Here is a 17,748-nt window from a genome sequence, read left to right as displayed (position 1 = left end):
CTATGTTAAATGGATGCCTCAGAATAAGTCTTAATGTGTAATTATGCACATCTATTAAGACATTTAAGCAATGTTATCCGAGTCATCCATTTGGCTTTCATGTTCATGTATAACTTTCATCTTCTGGTATTGTAGCCAAATCAAACAAACAAAAACAAAGGCATTTCGGTAATATTAATGCATTACTTAAAAAGTTTACTGTTATAAAGACATTTTGTTGGGATTTTCTTCTTGGCTTGGCTAACTTACCATATCTCTGTGAATATTTAAATGTATATTCCAAGGAGCTTTGTTGCATGTTGCTAAATATGAATTGCTTATCTGTTTGCATGGCTTAACTACTAATGCTGCATTGTTATACTACACTTTCCTACTGTAATATAGTTATTTAGCGATTGTTTAATATATACGCGATGAAGTGGGAACTAAGTTTAATAGAAATCCAAAGAAAAATATAATTAATAAAGATTAGTCCTATGGTTATTTACCATTATGTAAACAAAATGTAAAATAACTAGGGAACCATTCAATAGAGAACAAATAGCTTAAGAAACTGTGTGTTTCAGAAAATGCAGTTGACGTTCCAGATTCCGTCAAGCCAAGCGCAACACCAGGGACCAGTCTACCAGGCGTGACCGAGACTCCAGTGGTAGAAGAAGAGATGACACAGCTTAGGACAAGGGTTGAGGAGTCCATTATTCCAGGTGCGCTAAAGATTAACGGAGCCGTTCCAATGATAAGCGTGATGCCCCCTGATTCTCCACCGGCTGAGGAGGATGATATGGTTCAGCCATACAACCCTAACGTGACCACATACGAGGATGATGACATTGTCACTGTTCCCCAAAAGAGCCTTGAAGAGCAGTTAAAGGATTTAGAGATTGAGGCTGAAGAGAAGCAAGAAAACCATGTTCAACCTGTCGCTGAACCTAAATCTCAAGCTGTCAAGCCATTAGCCCCTTCCAAGCGCGGCTGCTCATGCTGCAAGGTGTTTGCATTCACATTCTTTTCCTTGTTCTTGACATTCGCTTTGTGTGCCTGCGTTGTGATGTTCTCGAACGTTGACCATCCGATCATGAACGAGGCACGCGCTCGACTGCCCTTCCTTGAGCCGACGCGAGATTTCATCCTGCACAAGTTCGAGGATATCAAGAAGAAACTGTGAGGTCTTGCCTCCACATACTCCTCTTTCATATCAACCAATCAGGTTTTGCAATACTAATGAAGGCAAGAGATGTTGTTTTTTTCAACCATTCGCATACTTGGATTAAGAATTGTTGATTGCATCCATATCATTTGTCAGATAAAATGTCTCATAGCTTTTTCGCTTTGAATTTGTGAATTAAGTCTTACAAAGTTGGTTTAATTTTGTTTAAATATAAGGGTAGCAATATTTAGAGTTACCTTTTTTTAGAGATATTTAATTTGCCAGCTCGTGATTTGAAAAGCTTCTACAAACTTTCACTGAACAAATTTATTTAAGATATTTACATTTATCATGTATCTATTAATATTTCTACTGTAAGCTAAGTATTTAAAGGCATTACTTTTAATAGACAATTTGTACACTTTTAACATGTTGTTTATTTGCTAAGTATTGGCCTTTAAACTCTAGGTTATATATTTTCCTGTTAAATTGTTTTGTACGTAAGATTGTATTTGCATGTTTTTATTCAGGTTGCAATATAATATGTAATTGTGTGTAGCATTTAGATTTAGCAGGGCAGATTGGTGTAATCAATCAATTTAGGGATGTTGTCATTAAAAGTTTTGCTTTAAAAAAAAAACAAAAAACTTTTGTTGTAAGCTGTTAGGAAATCAAGTTTGACTATGCCAAGATGAGACATGCTGAAATGTTCACAGATTTATTTCATGCAGATTTTATGGAAGGTAATATTATAAACCTGTTATTATATCCTAGTTCAAATTGTTGATGTTAGGTCAATAAAGTTTAGCATGGTTTGAGTGTTATAAAAAATATTTAACTAAATTTTCAACTTTTCAAATGTTCAGTTTATTTGGGTGGCTTGAATGTCTTAAGAAACAGATTTAAGTCATTCATGATTGTATTTGTGTTTTATGTATAGAAATTTATTTTTAAATGACTCTCTAGAGTTAGACCCCGCAGTGTAAATTCTCTTATTTTCACTTGATTTAATGGTCTCTCAGTTAATAACACTGTTGCTAAACTGTAATGATTTTGCATCTTGTATACTTTTCATTACTTTTGTGAGTGATGTTTTTTGTACTTAGCAATGCAAGTCTGTACATTGTCAATACATTCTATTAAATTTGTTACAAAAATGTAAGTATTCTTTACTTAACCGAAATGTGTTTTTTTTTTAACATTTCTGTTTTGGCCATTGGTATTGTAAATTTCTGTGCGTTCCAGTATGTATAATATAGTCCTTAAAAGAACTCTGAATTACAGACTCAAAATGCGTCAGATTAGAGAATTCAACCTTATCATATGCCCATTTAATTCCTTTTGCATTGGCGTAGCTCTTAAAGAAGCAATATAGGACCTTTATACAAACCAAAGCAATAAAATGTATCCTAATTTGTTTTGAGGGGAACAAGGAACCTCCCTTTCCTATTTTGCTTTCATACCAAGCCTTGTTTATCCATGACCTAAACAACAACATATTTAATAAATGAGCCGCGTTCTGAGAAAACTGGGCATAATGCTTGTGTGTAAAGTGTCGTCCCAGATTACCGGTAGTCTGTGCAGTCCGCACAGGCTAATCACCGACGACACTTTCAGCTGAAATAGTATTTTTCGTTTAAAGGAAGACCCTTCTTAACGAAAATATAGTTTAAGCGGAAAGTGTCGTCCCTGATTAGCCTGTGCGGACTGCACCGGCTAATCCGGGACGACATTTTACGCACATTCATTATGCCCAGTTTTTTCAGAACACAACCCAAATGGAGATATTTATCCATGGTCAAGATTTTTGCCTAATTTAGCAATGCATCCCTAAAATAGTGATATGTTATTTGAAATAGACATAAAATTTACTACATTATTGATCCCATTAATGAATATGCATTACTTTTTAATGTCTTAAAACAAAATATAATTTTTTTGTGAAATGTTGATAAATTGGGATATGTTCGTTGTGCATTAATTTAAATGTTGGGTTATAAGACAAACAAAAGATCACAAGATTAACTACTGCTTTTAGAAGAGAGCAACAACGGTTTGGTTTGGTTCAAATTTGAATACAACAGTAACATGTTTTTATTGGTGGGATCTATGTAAACCAGATGTTTGCAGTGTGTTGATTAGTCCAATCAGTGTTTGCAAGATGTTTCAAGCATTATCATTGGTTTCATCTGTGTGAAACAGATGTTTGAAGTGTTTCCATTGGTTGCTTTGGTTGTGGGTTGCAAGGCCTGGTTTCAACTCAAGATTGAGAGGTTCTGCAAGATTTATTGGGGGAAGATCAAGGGGCAATACTCATGCATGTCAGTCTTACATTTTTAGCTCATCTATTTTTTGAAAAAAAATTATGAGCTATTGTCATCACCTTGGCGTCGGCGTTGGCGTTGGCGTTGGCGTTGGCGTTGGCGTCGGCGTCCGGTTAAGTTTTGCGTTTAGGTCCACTTTTCTCAGAAAGTATCAATGCTATTGCATTCAAACTTGGTACACTTACTTACTATCATGAGGGGACTAGGCAGGCAAAGTTAGATAACTCTGGCGTGCATTTTGACAGAATTATGTGCCCTTTTTATACTTAAAAAATTGCAAATTTTGGTTAAGTTTTGCGTTTAGTTCCACTTTTCTCAGTAAGTATCAATGCTATTGCATTCAAACTTGGTACACTTACTTACTATCATGAGGGGACTGGGCAGGCAAAGTTAGATAACTCTGGCATGCATTTTGACAGAATTATGTGCCCTTTTTATACTTAGAAAATTGACAATTTTGGTTAAGTTTTGTGTTTAGGTCCATTTTATTCCTTAAGCATCAAAGCTATTGCTTTCATACTTGCAACACTTACTAACTATCATAAGGGGACTGTGCAGGCAAAGTAATGTAACTCTGACTGGCATTTTGACAGAATTATGTGCCCTTTTTATACTTAGAAAATTGAAAATTTGATTAAGTTTTGTGTTTAGGTCCACTTTATTCCTACAGTATCAAAGCTATTGCTTTCATACTTGCAAGATTTATGAACTATCATAAGGGGACGGTGCAGGCAAAGTTATGTAACTCTGACTGGCATTTGGACGGAATTATGGGCCCTTTATACTTAGAAAATTGAAAATTTGGTTAAGATTTATGTTTTGGTCACTTTACCCCTAAAGTATCATAGATATTGCTTTCATACTTGGAACACTCACAAACTATCATAAGGGTACAGTAAAAGGACAAGTTGCATAACTCTGGTTGTCATTGTTACGGAATTATGGCCCTTTTTTGACTTAGTAACTTTTAATATATGGTTAAATTTTGTGTTTCGATCCACTCGAAGTATCAAGGCTATTGCTTTCAAACTTCAAATACTTACATGCTATCATGAGGTTACTGTACCTGGCAACTTGAATTTTACTTTGACCTTTGAATGACCTTGACTCTCAAGGTCAAATTATTAAATTTTGCTAAAATTGCCATAACTTCTTTATTTATGATTAGATTTGATTGATACTTTGATGAAACTACTCTTACCTGACATACCACAATAGACTTCACCCAAACCATCCCCCGTGCCCTCCCCCCCCTCCCCCCCCCCCTATTTTTTTTTTTTTTTATTTTTTTTTTTTATAAGATCATCTCACAAATGACCACCACACCCTCACACTATACCCCCACCCCACCCCCCCCCCACCCCCCCCCCCCCCCCAAATTTTTTTTTTGATTTTTTTTTTTTTTTTTTTTTTTTTAAGATCATCTCACAAATTATCACCACACCCTCACACTATACCCCCCCCCCACCCCCCCCCCCCCCGATTTTTTTTTTTTTTTTTTTTTTTTTTTCGCTTTTTTGGAAGATAATGTAATAAATGTCCACAACCCCACACTATACACCCCCTCTTCACTCCACTCCTCCCTCCTTTGTGATTGAAAATGAGAGTCCCTTCACCTTTAAAAAGAAAATAGATGAGCGGTCTGCACCCGCAAGGCGGTGCTCTTGTTATTACCGTTCTGTTTGCACTTTCTTTACATTTGGTTTTGATGTAGATGGTGGGTTATTTAATGGAAACTGCTGGCATTTTTATACTTTGCTATGAATCATGTATAGTTCATTTGTACATACATGTATTTTCTGATTTCAAATGGATCGATATGTGCGAGCATTTTTTATGTCAATACATACTGCTTTAATGTAAAAAGATGAAATCATTTTGTTGGTAATAGGTATTTCTTGGAAAGGGAGCAGATAAAAGCATCATAGTTTCCCTAGTGACAGCAACAATCATTGATTTCAAAGTAGGTCTTAACTGAAAATATAGATCACTGAGAACGATTGTCATGTATAGGCTTTGATTTCCATAGTTTCACATGTGATGAGAATGGATAAAGGTCTTAGTCATGACGGTCACATTTTTAAACTTAGGTGATGTAGGTTTATCAATACGAACATGCTCAAAAAAAAATGAGTTCATCAGATCCATAACCAATTTCAGTACTGATTGGGGGTCACAGGTAGACGAATTGTACTCTTTATTATTCTACAACTATTTTCACAAATTGAATTTCTACAAAACAGTTTTAACAACATCTTTGTTTACTCCATCAAATTGTTACTTAATAGTTTCTTTAATTGTGATGACAGTGTGCAACGACAGTGAGACTGATTTGAGCTGGGTTTCAAGGATGCTTAGAATTTGTTGCTGCTTTACTACAAAGAATCTCATCACGATTCTTATGTTTTAATTCATGTATTGGCCAAAGATTTGCAATTTAATTCATATCGAATGTTTTTATTGGTTAATATTCATCATTAATGTTAGCTTAAAGAATGAGTAGAAGTCATAGCAAATGGGCTTTTGGGCTGATCTTTTTTAAATATGAAGGGATAAACAAAATATTTAATATGATGATAATGGACTGATGTAATTGCTGGTGTGAACTTTGTTTTGTTTGTTTGTGTTTTGTTCTCTTGTGGTTGTCTTTAATTTTTGCTGTTTTTATTTAAAGTTCAAAAATATTTTATTTTTCGATTTTTTATATATAGTTGTATCCCTGTTTTAATAAATTATGGCGTTGTTATTTTGTTGTTGTTGTTGTGTTTTTTTCGTTTAATTTTCAATTCTGTTCTGTTTATTACCGTGACTGGTTAAGTGATCTCCCTCATTGAATGTGTTCTGCTTATGAAGTCATTGTTTCTCAGAGCGCCTTAAATGATTGAATAACCAAAAGCGCCTAAATAATATCTGCAAGTGTTATGGGGTGTTTTTATTGTTTGGTATAATTAATTGATGATTTCCAAGGTTTAAGGGTTTGTAAATCTCGCATTTTAACATGATCAGAAGGGTTTTACAAAAGTTTTGGGCTACATACCACCAAATGCACAGTAAAGATTGTTTTTAAATCCTATTTTTACTTAATAATTATTTGATTGTTAAGTTGAGTCCCATTTTAATTGCAGTAAATAAATCACTAAGTATTGTATTGTCAATGTGTGGATTCCTAAAGTGTTAAAGTCATTTAATATGCGATGTTGGTTATTTTACCAAAAGCATGTACTTGTATTTTATCTACCGGTAATGAATCTTAAAATACCACAGTAAGTACTGATATAATGGTTATGGAAGCTAATTTGTTAATGGTCATATTGTTAAATTGTTTTGACCACATGAACACAAATGTGAAATGCTTATGGTTAGGCATGGTTAACATATGTTTATTTGCTAGAAGAGAAATGTGTCCAAGATAAGAGTTAATGGGATCCTTGGCAGATATTTCAGTTTGCTCGAAATAAGTGATGCAGCAAGTTTACTTCAAATCTTTTGTTTTCTCTTTATAATTTGCCATGTATTGGTAATCTCCGATTTGTAACAGTCTTATACTGCTATGTGACCGCATGTGTAAAATATTCATTATTGAACATAATAAAGAAGTATAATTTAGAACAACCATTAGTTGAAAAAAATGCTTTCCTGATGCATTTTGTCTTTATGATTGAACTATTGGTTTTCTCATTTGTGGTTTGTGTGGTGATACAGTTTTTAGCGAGGCTGTTTTCGGAGAAAACCCGAGCTATTGTTATAGCCAGCTTGTCCGCTGTCCGCCGTAGGCGTCGTGCTAAAACCTTAACATTGGCTCTAATATCAAAGTGCTTCCACCTACAACTTTGAAACTCCATATATAGATGCACCTTGATGAGTTCTACATGCCAAACCCATTTAGGGTCACTAGGCCAAAGGTCAAGGTCACTGTTACCTCTAAAAAAAGAAAAAATATGACAAGCTTTCGAGGCGAGCGTGGCACCCGTTATGCGGTGCTCTTCTTATTGTATTGCACCAATCAAGTTATCATGAATAATAATATAATTGTTTTTGCATTCATAATAATTCTTGCTTTACACCAGAAATTTGTCTCAAAACAAATGAAAGTGATTCTTCAAGTCCCACGTTAAAAAAAAATGCAGTTATATTAGTGTGTACCCACATCTATTTATATTTACTATTTTTAACTTAAGCAGATTTTTCTAATGTGTGCTCAAGTGTCTGAGTCATGTAAAGGGAATGCATACGTATCCAAGCTCTGAAAGTCTCACATATAAAGGCTCTGTTAAATCAGCAAGATATAAGCATAAAGTGGCAAGTAATCAAAGCATGATGGTTATTTGCAAACATGTTCCAAAAAGAAAGTTGTTCTGGAAAGTGTACATTATTCAGTATGGCTCAATGATGCGCTCAAATTCAAAAAGTAAATAATGGCTATGTCTCCTTATGGGGTGAGCCAGTTTATCTACAAGAGTGACCTTAATGTCTAAACGAAGGAGTAGTAACCACTCTTTGTTTTGTTTCATGCTCTTTGTCTGGTAAGTTTAAAATGCTGCTTGTTGGTGATGCTTTCAGTGTTTTGATTTGTATTCACAATGGATACTTATAAAAGAGCCATTGGGCTTTTGACATTTGTTGTTTTGGGCAGTGTTGCTGAAAATTATTGATAATAGGAATATACATCTAGTGAGTATACATGTAATAGTGTATTGTCAGATGTTGTAATCATGGGGTTTTGTTGTTGATTGTTTGAGAAAAAACATGTATAGACAACAAAATATGTTACTAATTAATCTAACATTTTTATAAAATTGTTTGATGCTGGGTTTATTTACATCATCTATGTACACTGTACAGCTTCTACCATTTATACATAAGTGTTTATATTTTCACATGTAATGCTTTTTCATGGTGTTAGTACAAAGTGAATGTTTGTTTTCAAATAATGAATTGTCATTTTTGTCATGTATCTACATATGAGCGGGGCTTTGGAAAAACTGGACTTAATGCATGTGCTTAAAGTGGCACCCCAGATTAGACTGTTGAGATTGACCTATGCAGTCCAAAGATTGCAGTAAGTCAGGGTTTCTCGGAGACTGACTCGTTTTATTATAGCATGGTAACTAGAGGATTACATGATTACTCATTGCTTTTGTTAATACGACAAAGATAAAAAATACAAATAAATGCACCCTAAACTACTATTGTGGTCTTCAGTGTTGTAACTTTACGCTGTCATCTTTGTGGGCTGAAAAGAACAATAAAATTCTATAGAAATGTGTGTTGATAATAGTTTTAAACATATTATATAACAAAAAATAAAACTTTTATACTGCAAAGTTATAATGTTCTAATCCTAATCAGGGATTTATAATCTATTATACATCCCTGTCCTAATGCAAAAAACACCCCCCACCCCAACCCCCCAACACACACACAAATACCTGTATTGCCCACACTCTATTTCGATCGGCACATAAGACCAATGTTGAATGCCATTTATAGATAGAACTGTTTGACATGGCAATGTATGAATGGTGCAAAAGGTTACTATTATGGATGTTGACATGGCAACTATTTTATGGTAAGCTGATGTTGCTGATGAGAATTGATGATCATATTCATTGATAATCATGAAATGATAAAGACGAGGTGGAGGAAAATAATAATTATCGGTAAACTCTTATCGTCTACAGAATTACACTTCATTTTGTTAATACTTATTGATTTATTGTGTTATTTACATGTATAAATACAAAAATATTAATAATAAAATAAATCTCAGTGTGAAAAAGGGACATAAGATATACCTAGTTTGCAATCAAAAAAATCATGGATACTCTTTGAAACCAAATCCGCAGTACTGTACACAATTTGCAATGAACTCGGTAATAAAAGATCTGAGTTGTGATGTGGCCTCGCTACCTGTTAGCATAATGTCTCACAGCTAGGCGAGCACATGCCATAGGGGTCACACTTGTCCACGCACACCCAGTAGCAGTCCCCTGTCTTCTTCACGCTGAACCCCGCCACCATAGCGACCAGCAGATAGGCCAACAGTGCCATCATCAACACCAGTGACGTCATACTAGAAGAACAGATGTTTTATAAGAAATTTGTAAAACAAATAAAAATATTTAATCAACTTATCTACTTAGCAAAAATAAACAAATAAATGTTTAACTAGATGCATGGAGGCAACTTGGCGTTTCTGTTTTCCAGACTACCATTGTAATGATTTAGAAAATGAGAGTGGCCTTGTGCTTTGCGGGCGGGACACATGTATAATATACAGCATATCAGTTTAACAGGGTGAGTCTGTTAGTCATTTTACATTTGACGTTTTAATGCAGTTACTGTTGGCAAAGGCCGTTATCATTCGCGTGGTTTGACGATGACCATCAAGTATGATCTTGGTCGTGAGGGGACGGACCTTTCGCAGCACGTCGTCGTCAATGATGGCAAGTTATGTTAACATTGTCCAAAGAATAAAGAGTTGCAGTCTGGAGAAGTTTGATCTTCACTTTTGAGCAAGGGACACATATTTTGTGGTTATATTAAAATTGCTTGATGAACATCTTAGTAGTAGTCCGGAATGTCAATATTATGCCAAAAATAACCATCGACAATGCGTGACATTGATCATTGAACTTGGAACACGTGTAGTGCACGTGACACGCAGAATCAATCAACATGATAAACATTTATAATCGTTTTTTTTTTATAAAACTGATTGATGAATAAGGCAATTACAGTCCAGAAAATCTCGGACGGACAATTGCACGTTCTTACTCATATACCCACAAAAACATGCTGTACAGTGGTACACGCTTAAGCAAGCGCTTACCTGCAACACGTCTTTAAATTCTCATAGACATGTATGTTTAAATTATATTTATAATCAAAACGCGTTCTGGAAAACCGGGCAAAATGCATGCGCGTGAAATATCATCTCAGATGAGCAAGTACAGTCAGCACTGGCTCATGAGCAAGAATGACACTTCTTTTAAGGAAAATTGCCATAACACCTGAAAGTACAGGCTTATCTGGGACAAAACTAAGCTAATGTATTAAGCCCTGTTTTCCCAGAGCGCGGCTCTGAGAGTAAACGTGCGTGTGTATTTCGAAGTTTATGAGGTCCTGTCCGAGCCAGAGGCTACATTATGTTTGGACCATTGCACACACAGCACGACTACCTAATTCGCTTATTAGACTCACGAAAGTAAGGACGAATTTTAGAATATAGCTACAATTTCCAGCTATTTCGTTGTTACTGATTTTTCAATGTAGTCGTGTGTTGTCAAGGGAAGCAGAAAGAAAAAGACAAACTTCATTAGACATCACGCAACCTGTCAATCAAACTCTTACGTTATAATCGATCGACCAATCAATGAGTGATAAATCTGAGAGCTGGAGCAGAGTTGCTAACGGTTTGTCCGCCATTTTCCTCGACACGCTGAATGTCGAGGTCCACATTATATTTCAATGAGATTTGGGTTTTTTTTGGTCTTCGAAAAAAGGTTTACAATAGAAATGCTTTAACGGTGTCAATGGGTCTTTTGTAACTTAGACATTTGGTATACAGAATGAAGTGTGAGGCGTTGAATTAATACCATTTCGAACGCCGAAATGTGACCTTGACACGTGCGAGTGGCAGCTTCAATGTGTAGAATTACCATAGTCCCCGTTACAGAACATTAATTTATTTACGAAAAAAACAAACTTATTGTTAGTGTACCACGTTCCACTAAAAAGATTGATAAATGACATTAACAACGTAAAATATGAATACTAGTACATGTATATGTAAAAACGTGGCAATTGCGATATCCACTCTCCGTTGTAAATCGTTATCAGATGTCAGACACAAGTGAAAAACAATGTTATGTTACAACTTTCATAAATAGTACCGATAAACACAGGTGGAAGTAACGTACCCTGGATAGTATAATATATATATATATATTTATTTTTTAGGAGCCCAATATATTAAAATAAATATATAAAATCATGTTTAATGAGAACAAAATATGACAACGAGCCATGAAAAAAAACACCCTCTTATATTTGAGTTATGATTCCAATATATATATATATATATATACTACCCAGGGTACGTTACTTCCACCTTTGCCGATAAATGCCATGGACGTGCTCTTTATTACTTATACAACCATCCAACGTGGTATTTCCAAACATTCTAATGCAATCGTCTTTTATTATCAGCTTCATTATTTAGCATTAACAAAATACATGTAACAGGGCGTTACTTTATGTCAGAATATGTACAATTTTTGCACCTTCAATAATAAATGTCCTTTTAGCAAGATATTATATTGTAAATATGATAAAATATAATCTTTTGTATGTCATAGCATGTGGTGTTCGGTACACACTCAGCGTCGGAAAGAGTTGTTCACTTATAGGGGTATTCCACTACGACCCGATTCCCCACGATTTGTCCCGATTTCCAATATTTTGAGGTCGGGAACATTCGTAGCTCAATCGGCGAAGGTCCTAACTCATTCGTAGCTAGTCGTGGGCCGGTCGTAAGTGATTCCTGCAAGTCGTGAGCTCCCGAAAAATCGTGGCCAGATTTTAAACGTGTTTAAAATTTGACCAGGACCTCCAAGACTGAATTTATTCGCAGTTGACTCGTAACAGCGTCGTAATGCGTTCTTGGGCGTCGTAATGGAATCGTAGGTAATTCGTGACTCAATCGGGAAATCGGTGTTCATGTGATCTGTCTACGAATCAGCTACGACTTTGTCAAGACTCTCACGAGTTCAACCCCGAGTGAGTCTTTACGTTCGGTACATTCGTCATTACGTGCAGCAGTTACATCATTATGTGCAGTAGTAACACCATTACGTGAAAGAAGTTTGCACAGCACGTAATGTTGTTACTACTGCACTTAATGATGTAACTGCTGCACGTTATGACGAATGTACTGAACGTAAAGACGTTTGCACAGCGCATAATAATAAAACTACTACCCATAATGTGTCATGACGAATGTACCGAACGGAAAGAAGTTTGCACAGCACGTAATGTTGTTTCTACTGCACATAATGATGTAACTGCTGCACGTTATGACGAATGCACCGAACGTAAAGACGTTTGCACAGCGCATAATGATAAAACTACTACACATAATGTTGAATGTACAGAACGTCAAGAAGTTTGGACAGAACATAATGTTGTTACTACTTCGCGTAATGCTTTAACTACTGCATACAATGACGAATGTACCTAACGTAAAGAAAATTGCACAAAGCATAATGCATATTCCACTGAAAATAATGATTAATGTACTGCAAACAACGACAACAGTCATATGAAGTCAGTAATGGCGTTCCATAGTTTTCCAATTCTAATATCATACGAGCCTGTGTCAAAACCTGCTAGCTCATGCTACAAAGGCGCGTATTTTTAATTTGTAAGTAATCTTTTTATTTTTGAATATAATGTTATTATTGCTTTAGTTTTCCTTTTTATTGCGTCTGACGCAACCTTGCTCATCCGGCTCATGGTGATCTGATCAACGTGATATATGATTTCTTATATACATTTTTCAACTTATGCGCGATAGTGCTTTTTTCTATCCTTCAGTATCTAACCATTGTTTTAAGGCAGTTCTTAATAAATTTGATTAGCACAGTTTCTTCAGTTTAAACTTTTTAACTTTCTATTTTATTTATTTGTGCAAAATTGTTGAAGTGATAAAAGTCGTAATGTATGTAATTTATATATATTAAGTGGAATTCTTAACTGCGATAGTCTCTTATAATTCCAATATGGAATGGTAATATATATTTGACATTCTGTGATTATTAGTATTGTAATCACTATGTATGTATATGGATGAGACTTAAATAAAGATGTACTACTACTGTAGTGACAGACGGAAAGAAAATGTCCGCTTTGATATATACCTTAAAGAACTTAAATTTGCAATACGTCTAACAAATTGTGTCTTGTTCTGAGAAAATTGGGCTTAATGCATGTGCGTAAAGTTTCGTCCCAGATTAGCCTGTGCAGTCCGCACAGTCTTATCAGGGACGATACTTTCCGTTTTTATGGTATTTTTCGTTTAAAGGAAGTCCCTTCTTACCGAAAATCTTGTTTAGGCGGAAAGTGTCTTCCCTGATTAGCCTGTGCGGACTGCACAGGCTAATCTGGGACGACACTTTATGCACATGCATTAAGCCCGGTTTTCTCAGAACGCGACTCAGTTAATGCTCGTAATGTTAAAGGTAACAGAATAATAATATTATGCTTAAACAATTAACACTATGAACTCAACCCGTACCTCATTTGGGAATCCATTTCCAAAGTTGTAAATCTATCCAATGACTTCAAATGCTGTGCATCACCGAACTTCGGGCAGAGAAATAAACGCTGTCGCTTATACTTTAGTCAGAAATTGTGTTGATATGGTACATGAAATCAAGACAAATTATTTAGAAATAAAGGTCATCTGTTATCAATTTGAGTACAAAATTACCCCGATGGCTTTAATGTCAGCAATTGTTCGCAAAATGAATGTCACATGGAAATTGTCCACACTTTCAGAAATTATTTGGATATTACGATGTCTGCATGTTAAGGAGTGTTGCGGCAGTTTTGATGATGTTTTTGCTCCAATTATATATTATTTGGAAAATGTGTCTGCAAATAATACATACAAGACGTATGTGGAAAAAAAGAAATAAAACCAAAGGTTCTCCGGCTTTTTTCGATTTTATCTGCAATTACGCAACATTCATTTTTGCATTTAAACTGCATAATTTCTTCTTAATTCAAAACTCAACATTATCACTGATCAACGTTGAAACTTGCTTAAGTCTATAGTTTGTTAGTTTAAAAACACTAATTAATATTAAATTAAATCAAATATTACAAACATCACATATCAAATGCATAACATTACATAAATGTTGTGAAATCGTGTTTCTATACATTCTAGATAACCGACAAATATCAAACTAAGCACCACATTGAAATCACAAGAATCTAAATAATACTAGAAATGGCGCGGCAGAGGCCGACGCGTATCCCCACGCCGAATGTTTGACCTAGGTGTGCCCCAGGGTTGGTAATGGGGCCATGCATAGCTGAGATTGACCGTATTGTCATAAGAGAAGTTCATCATCAATTAGAAGTGAATTGGTGTAGAAATGAAGAAGTTATAGTAAAAGGCAATTTTGGGTGGGTGTGACATATGTGGGCAGGGCGCCCCAGGGTTGGTAATTGTGCCATGCATAGTTGAGATTGACCGTATTGTCATAAGAGAAGTTCAGTATCAATTTGAAGTGAATCGGTGTAGAAATGAAGAAATTATAGTAAAAGGCAATTTTGGGCGGGTGTGGTCTATGTGGGCGGGGCCCCAGGGTTGGTAATGGGGCCATGCATAGTTGAGATTGACCGTATTGTCATAAGAAAGGTTCAGTATCAATTTGAAGTGAATCGGTGTAGAAATGAAGAAATTATAGTCAAAGGCAATTTTGGGTGGGTGTGGTCTATGTGGGCGGGGCGCCCCAGGGTTGGTAATGGGGCCATGCATAGTTGAGGTTGACTGTATTGTCATAAGAGAAGTTCAATATCAATTTGAAGTGAATCGGTGTAGAAATGAAGAAATTAAAGTAAAGGCAATTTTGGGTGGGTGTGGTCTATGTGGGCGGGGCCCCAGGGTTGGTTATGGGGCCATGCATAGTTGAGATTGACCCTAATGTCATAAGAGAAGTTCAGTATCAATTTGAAGTGAATCCGTGTAGAAATGAAAAAATTATAGTAAATGGAATTTTTTGGTGGGTGTGGCCTATGTGGGCGGGCGCCCCAGGGTTGGGATTGGGGCCATGCATAGTTGAGATTGACCCTAATGTCATAACAAAAGTTCAGTATCAATTTGAAGTGAATCCGTGTAGAAATGAAAAAATTATAGTAAATGGAATTTTTTGGTGGGTGTGGCCTATGTGGGCGGGCGCCCCAGGGTTGGGATTGGGGCCATGCATAGTTGAGATTGACCCTAATGTCATAACAAAAGTTCAGTATCAATTTGAAGTGAATCCGTGTAGAAATGAAAAAATTATAGTAAATGGAAATTTTTGGTGGGTGTGGCATATGTGGGCGGGGCGCCCCAGGGTTGGGAATGGGGCCATGCATGGTTGAGATTGACCGTATTGTCATAAAAGAGGTCCAGTATCAATTTGAAGTGAATCGGTGTAGAAATAAAGAAGTAAATGTAAAATAACCTAAAAAAATGAGTGATAATTTCTGACGCGGCCCCACCCCAACCGCTATAACTTTTGACCCAGGGGTCAGATCAAAATTCCAAATAGTGCAGGGTCGCACATATGCTCATAGCTACCATGTGTGTAAATTTCAAGGTTCTAGTGCTTTTAGTGTAGGAGGAGATAGTGGCCAGGACGGACGGACAGACAGACGGACGGACGGACGGACGGCGGAGATAACCACAATATCCCCACCTTTTTTTCAAAAAGCGTGGGGATAATAATTATATCGGTCTTCTTTAATAACTGAACTTTTCTTTAAGTTCTCATAATAAAACAGTTAAAAAGCCGTCGAGGTCGCCGCACTTTTGATGGAATAAATATTAAACATAGAAAGCGCTTCCGTTTCTAAGAAAACTGTGTTTTCTGTAAACCTGTCAAATAAATATACCGGTATATATCATTTTATCAAACATCAGAGTATGAACGTTTGGAGGAAAACAAACAAATGCAAATTGATAGATTGTCCATTTGCCCGCACATTTGCGAATATGGCACTTTTTTGTAAAATGTCTTTGTGGCGTGGATCAGCTTCAACTCGTTCACCTCTCGGTATCTACGAATCTAAGAATACATCGATTCGAAATAATCGTACAGATTCCAGTGATCTGTATTATGTCGTCCGAGGCTTTGGCGAGTTCTACCTGCTCGATCATGTAGTAGCATTTTTTTCTAATAACCAGAAGCGTACATAACAGTAATCTATGTCTCTGTAATAACTCAACCCATTCAAGACAATAATGCATGTTCAAGGCTTGTGAGTATCGTTGGCTTGAAGCATGAGATGTGCTGGTGCTGACACCGTACCACTCTTCCGAATTTAGAGCGCTTGGAAAGGCAAAATATTGTTCTAAAGCAGATTTTTTAGAATTTGTCAAAGTATTTTTGCTTTGATTAGGTTGTTTGCAAAACATACATACATATTATAATAAGCATACAGCTTTTCTAGAATCAATATCAGATACTCGTCAAACGTAAAACTTGTCATTTAAAACATGAGCCGCGTCATTCTAAGACGGGCCTCCGCCGTATGCGACCAGCGGACTCCATATAGCAGACTGCACATTCGTACAGACTAGCCAGGGGGCACACTTTTCGCTTATGTGTACATAGTCTTTATTATTTTATCTTCCTAACAAAATGTTGAATTATCATAGATGTGTTAATCTGGCGTCGATGTTATCTTTTTGCTAACACCCTAATATTGCGTTTATTTCGAGGAAAACTTATGAAGGTACACACATATACATGCGTAATGCGTTGTAAAGTTTCATAGCAGCATTACGTTTTGACTTACGCTCGACAAAGAAATCCAACGAAAGTACTAACGGACAAGGGCAAATCTATATACCCCCTTACCCCGCCACCCCTCATATACCCCCTTACCCCGCCACCTCTCTGACCGTGAAGCAATATATTTTCGGCACAGTATGTGATGACTAGGACCGAGGGAACGCAACGTTTAAGTAGTTTATTTTATGCTTTCCGGTGGTTTATAGAGAAATATCAGTGAATTAAAACTGATAATTTCACTGTTGCAAACAGTGAAAATTATCAGTGAAAATTATCGATATTTTTCACTGTTTACTGTAAAATGACGTCATTTTTTGACGAAATGACGTCATTTTTTGACGAAATGACGTCATTTTCCCAGCGAAATTCATTAGTTAAACTCTTTAACAATGTATATTAACTGTGAAAAAAGGCATAAAATAAAAAGAAAATATAATATTTTGTTACACTTTGTATGACACGGTCATGTTATAAAGTGATGTGCTGTATTTATACGGCGGGTTATTGAGATTTGCGATGAACTACTTTTATTGCGCATGAATTAAGTGGTTAATCGGAGTTTTGGGAATTTGGATTTCGGCAGCCAACACTATTTATGAGGCTGTACTGTAAAATTGTTCTAAGTTCGAATCTAACAACATTCATTGAATAATATGCACGGTGGAAAATGGCGTTTTCCCATATTAACTCTTGAAAGGCCGAATTT

The 17,748-nt window shown here is 36.0% G+C and overlaps 1 protein-coding gene across 6 annotated transcripts in view; it reads left to right on the top strand.

Annotated features, from left to right (window-relative positions):
* Nucleotides 1-17,748, top strand: part of LOC127871552 (FERM domain-containing protein 5-like) — a 181,783-nt gene that overhangs the window by 102,159 nt on the left and 61,876 nt on the right. For 3 of the 6 annotated variants that reach the window (XM_052414596.1, XM_052414597.1, XM_052414598.1), the window contains one exon: nt 567-2,784. In XM_052414596.1, coding sequence (XP_052270556.1) covers nt 567-1,165 — 599 coding nt within the window. In that variant the 3' untranslated portion in view covers nt 1,166-2,784. Of the gene's footprint in view, nt 1-566; nt 3,421-17,748 lie in introns of those variants that run through there. The other 3 variants (XM_052414593.1, XM_052414595.1, XM_052414594.1) reach the window with 3 other exon arrangements.

The sequence above is a fragment of the Dreissena polymorpha genome, chromosome 3 (assembly GCF_020536995.1).
Source record: "Dreissena polymorpha isolate Duluth1 chromosome 3, UMN_Dpol_1.0, whole genome shotgun sequence".
NCBI lineage: Eukaryota > Metazoa > Mollusca > Bivalvia > Myida > Dreissenidae > Dreissena > Dreissena polymorpha.
This window is presented reverse-complemented; position numbering and strand designations above follow the sequence as displayed.